A 4,612-nucleotide genomic window follows, 5' to 3' on the forward strand; every position below is an offset into this window, starting at 1 on the left:
TCTAAACCTGCAGCAGATGATGCTGTAACAGAGCCACGGAGGTGTCACCCTAAATAAACAGGGCTGAGCCCCAGGGGAAACAGGAGCTGCCACTTGTTTCAACCACTCGAGTGTGAACTTTCTGCTTGGTGTGCAGATGTGGACTAGGGAAAAGTCCACATCAAAGACTTGGACTGAGAGCAGGTTATGATTTTGCAGCCAGCCCTAAATAAAGATTAGGATAGAAACAGTTCCAGACTTTGCATTTTCACTTGGCATCTTGAGCCCAATCATTAATTTCAACTGATCCATGAACTAAAGATAGAAGGAGATTAGAGTTAGCTTTAAAATCCAGCAGCTTAAGTTGACAATGCTTCTTGTTTTCTTTTGTCTGCAAATGCTGATTAAAAAGCCAGAGCTGACATTCCTAAATTCCCTCAGGAAAACAAATCTTGCCACTCTGCAAGGAGAATCTGAGAGCAGCAAAGTCCAAGTGTCTGTAGGGCTGCTTGTCTAAGTCTCACAGCTTTATCTGCTGGACAGTAACCAGAGCTCAGGGAGGCTTGAGATTTCTAACAGCACCCTGGGATGAAATCTCGAGTACATAAAGAACATCATTATTACTCTTTTAGAAATGTTGTGGCTTGCAAATGATGCAGCCACAAAAGCCCATGTTCTACCTTTGGTCTGCTGCCAAAAGGGTTTAGGCTGAGCCCAGCACTGGTTCTTGTACCAACCCAACAGCAACTGCTGCCAGTAGATTTTTTCTTACCTAGAAAATCTCGGATTTTGTGGGGTGGATGATCAAGCTGGGATAAAACATCGTGTGGGCTCGTGTTCCATGGGCTGCCAGCAGCAGCAGCAGCCAATGTGCCCACAGCAGGGTGACCCTCTGCAGCCTTGCAGCTGTGGGGTTCCCTGGAGCATGGATTTGATGGGAAATGTCATTGCTCTCCAAGAAATCTCCCGCTCCCCAGCAGCAGAGGCTTGCATTTTATCTCTGGGCTCTGTTGCTTTCACTTGGTACAAATTTCAGGTCCAGGGTTTAGGATTTTTCTTCTCTCCTCCCCAGGATTTTCATGTCCTTTGTCAGGTGGAGTTCTCATTGAAATGGGCTTTATTTTACACCTGATCTGCCCTATGCACTTGTCCTCAGTGAAACAGAAACACTGCCCCACATGATCACCTTTTGTTAAAAAGCTTTTCTTAGCTAAGCAGCCATAAATTAGGGGGGGAAAAAGGGTTTGAAACCATTCTTACCTAGAGAAAATATTTCCCACAGCAGCACTCCAAAAGACCACACGTCACTCTGTGTGGTGTAAATTTTGTCAAAAATAGCTTCTGGAGCCATCCACTTGAGTGGAAGCCGTGCCTGAAAGCCAGAGACACAACAGGTTGCCAGAGCTGCTGGTATTGATCTGCCCAAGCCCAGCCCGAGAGTAACAATGGAAGCTCCTTGCACTCACATCTCCCTTCCGTACGTAGTCGGGGTCTTTGTAAATATCCCTGGCCAGGCCGAAGTCACAGATCTTGACCACGTTGTTCTCGGACAGGAGGATGTTCCTCGCTGCCAAATCCCGATGGATGCACTGCCAGGGAATGACACGGGGTCAGAGGGGTGCTGGGCAAGGAGCCCCTGCTTGAGCTGGAAGCAGGAGAGCTTCTTTGGGAATGGGGAGAGAAGTGAGCTGCTGTTGGGAGCAGGTTAGAGACGGGAGGGGGAATCTGCTCCAAATACACTGTGATATGCAAAAGACAGAATAACTCAGGGAACAAGCCAATATCAGAGTCAGTTTTCTGATTTTTCTGTCTGAGATAACGTTGCAGTTATAACAAGGAAGGGAGTCCTATTTTCTAGTTAGCTGATCACTGGGAAGTCTGGGAGAGGCCAAAAAGCAGCTGCAGCTGCAGCTCCATTTGTCAGTGCAGGTCCAGGAGGGTGCGAGATGGGGGTAAGTGCAAGCTCACAGTTGTGTGCACACTTTGGCCCGTGGATTACACTGCATTTACTTGAAAAGGTGTTCCACAGGCTACAAACTACTCCCTGTAGTAGCCAAAGGAGGTAAAGGAATAGCTGGAGACTGCCTCCTCATTTTTCAGTAGTGCTGTTGCTGACCACACTAAAAGGAGCTTTCTCTACAAGTCCTTTCTGCATTTATTTGAGGCAGTTCCACAAACTGTCCCACAATCTGTATTCACTCCTTCTGTCTAAACCCTCCTGCTGCAGATGCCAGTCCCTGCAGCCAAGAACGTGATGGATGTTCCTTCACAATCCCTTCTGTGCTAATTACTGCTTAACCACCAGAGCTAACGTGATCTCCAGCACTGCAATGTAGGAGCAAAAAGCAGATTACTCAGGCTTAAAATTGTGTTTGGGTTTCTTCATATCAGATAACGCTGTGCAAGAGTGAGCTCACTTTTCGGGAGGCGAGGAACTCCATGCCTTTTGCCACCTGGAAGCTGTAGCAAATCAGATCCTCCAGAGTCAGGGGCCTCTTGTACAGATCCTCAGCATCTAGGAGAGATCAGAGATATGGCAAAAGCCTGCAGCAACAGCTTCAAACCTGTGTGGCACTGGTGCCGCCTGTGTGCTGATGGCCCCAGTGCTGCACTGAGTGGTGGCTGTGAGATCTCGGCAGGGTTACAGCTCTGGGTGAGCAACCACTGACCCGGAGGCAGAAGATCAGATGATTAACAAAGTTCCCTCATCCATTAGTCACTCATTTAGCTATGGGGAAAACAACACCTGGGGATGGGAGTGAGGGAAACTTTATAGAGAGGAGCTCAGGCACAGAGTGACCTCACAAATCGGGTAAAACATTCCTATTTCTTCTCTCACACAACAGGAGCAGCTTTTGTACACAAAACAGTGCTGCCAACCTCTTCTTGTGAGAAAGTTGGAGTGAGGAACAGGCGAGAGAAAGAATTTGGGATTTCAGGAACGAGCCAAGCTGTGTGAGGGCTTGTAAAGTGTGTGCCAGTGTGTGTGGCACTAGACAAGTGAGAGAAATCTTTCCAATAAAAGATTTGGGATGAGGTAGGGTTCTTTTACCTTCTTCATCATCTTCTGAGTCGCTGTAACTCTTATCTTCAATAAATCCAGAGCTGGCAGAGCTGCCTGTGCTGGCCACACTCTCGAGGCGCCTCTTGATCAGTTCAGTCAAATCACTGTTGGACTCATCCAGACTTTTCTCTGCTTGGTCAGAGTTTTCCTGGGACTAGAAATGGCATAAACCTGATTTTTAGCTTTCTATGATGCAATGCTTGAGGATTCAAAAGATGTGACAGAATGGAATAAGGAGAAAGGGTCCTCTGAAGATGAGCATGTTTGAGCATGATGTTCCCTGAAGAGCAGAACTAATAAAGCCTGGTTTCCTATTTTTTCCTGCTTATTATTCCCCTGTCACTGATAGCAATATTCCACATCAGAGTTAGCTGAAAGCTGGTTGGGTGAGACTGAGAAGTGAGCAGAGGGAGGCTGTAATTCTCTTGCTGTCTTAGGAAAGCACGTTAAACATCCCCTCAAGGTGTGTGCACGATGGGCACTGACGTGTCTGTGCTGGGGAGGGAGGCACAACCAGCCCTCAGTTCAGGGCAACAATGGTGAGAAGGAAATTCTGAGTGACTGCACCAGGAAAATCTCCTTCACTCACACAAAGTCCCTCACGTACTTTGGTGCCTGTACACAATAGCTTTAATAATAATAATAATAATAATGGAATCATCTGGGTAAATAATCTTGGTGAGGCTCCAGTTTCTGGCAGTGCTGGGATCACAGAGCCTGTTCCACGCTGGGTATTCAGGAGGAGGGGTCAGTCCCATCCCTCCCCAGCACTGATTTCTGCCTCCTGTGCCCTGCTGCCATCCCAGCCCAGTGTGTGCTGGCACAGATGTTTGTGTGGATGCAGAGAACTGCTTGGGAATCAATCCATTTGGTCGGTTTTGATGCAGAATATCCATGATCCCAGTGGTTGTTACAGAACAGACCTCAGGGCTGGCACAGGGGAAGGGACAGAGGATGGGAATGACCACATGGTGGAAGGATGAGCTGCTTTCACATGGGGGTGTGGGCATAGAAACAAAAATCCCCAAACCAGGTTCGTATTTTGGGAGGGTTCACCTTCTCCCAGTTCAGTTAATGCCAGTTTTTCACTACTACTTTGTTGCCTCCCTTGTGCTGGGAAGGATCTCCCGAGTAATCCCCTCTCTCTCAAGTGCACTGCAGTGTTTGGGCACTTGAACTAATTCTTTGGGAGGTGCTAAAGGAAGATATAGCAGTGAGATCCTGCAGGGGGAAAAAAATCCCTTTTCTTGCCTGTACAAATTGAAATGTGGTGGGAAAATAAAGTGCCCACAGAAATACCCAACTGCCTCAGTGCCAATGCAGAGCAAATCCAGTCAGTGGTTGTTGTTTCCCCACCTTGTGACTGTGAGAAGTCTCATTTTCCTACCTTGTATGCAATGAAATCTCCTCGTTTTCCTCTGAGATAGTTGGACAGATTTCCATATTTGCAATATTCCACTATGACCATTAAAGGACCTAAAAAAGACAGTGAAAGTCAAATGAGTTTTGAAGCATTGCAAAGCACATAATTCTAACTTATCCTCCCAAATCCTCTTCAAAATAAGTGGC

General features: G+C 47.1%; 1 protein-coding gene across 3 annotated transcripts in view; it reads right to left on the reverse strand.

Moving 5' to 3' along the window:
* LOC103617932 (vascular endothelial growth factor receptor kdr-like) overlaps nt 1-4,612 on the reverse strand; it is a 122,827-nt gene that overhangs the window by 22,951 nt on the left and 95,264 nt on the right. For all 3 annotated transcript variants that reach the window (XM_017737571.1, XM_017737570.1, XM_008636283.2), the window contains exons 20-24: nt 4,431-4,519; nt 3,032-3,197; nt 2,397-2,494; nt 1,446-1,568; nt 1,240-1,351 (exon numbers count right to left, since the gene is read on the reverse strand). In XM_017737571.1, the coding sequence (XP_017593060.1) occupies nt 1,240-1,351; nt 1,446-1,568; nt 2,397-2,494; nt 3,032-3,197; nt 4,431-4,519 (588 nt within the window). The remainder of the gene's footprint in view (nt 1-1,239; nt 1,352-1,445; nt 1,569-2,396; nt 2,495-3,031; nt 3,198-4,430; nt 4,520-4,612) is intronic.

This window comes from Corvus brachyrhynchos, unplaced genomic scaffold, assembly GCF_000691975.1.
Source record: "Corvus brachyrhynchos isolate BGI_N302 unplaced genomic scaffold, ASM69197v1 scaffold346, whole genome shotgun sequence".
Taxonomy (NCBI): domain Eukaryota; kingdom Metazoa; phylum Chordata; class Aves; order Passeriformes; family Corvidae; genus Corvus; species Corvus brachyrhynchos.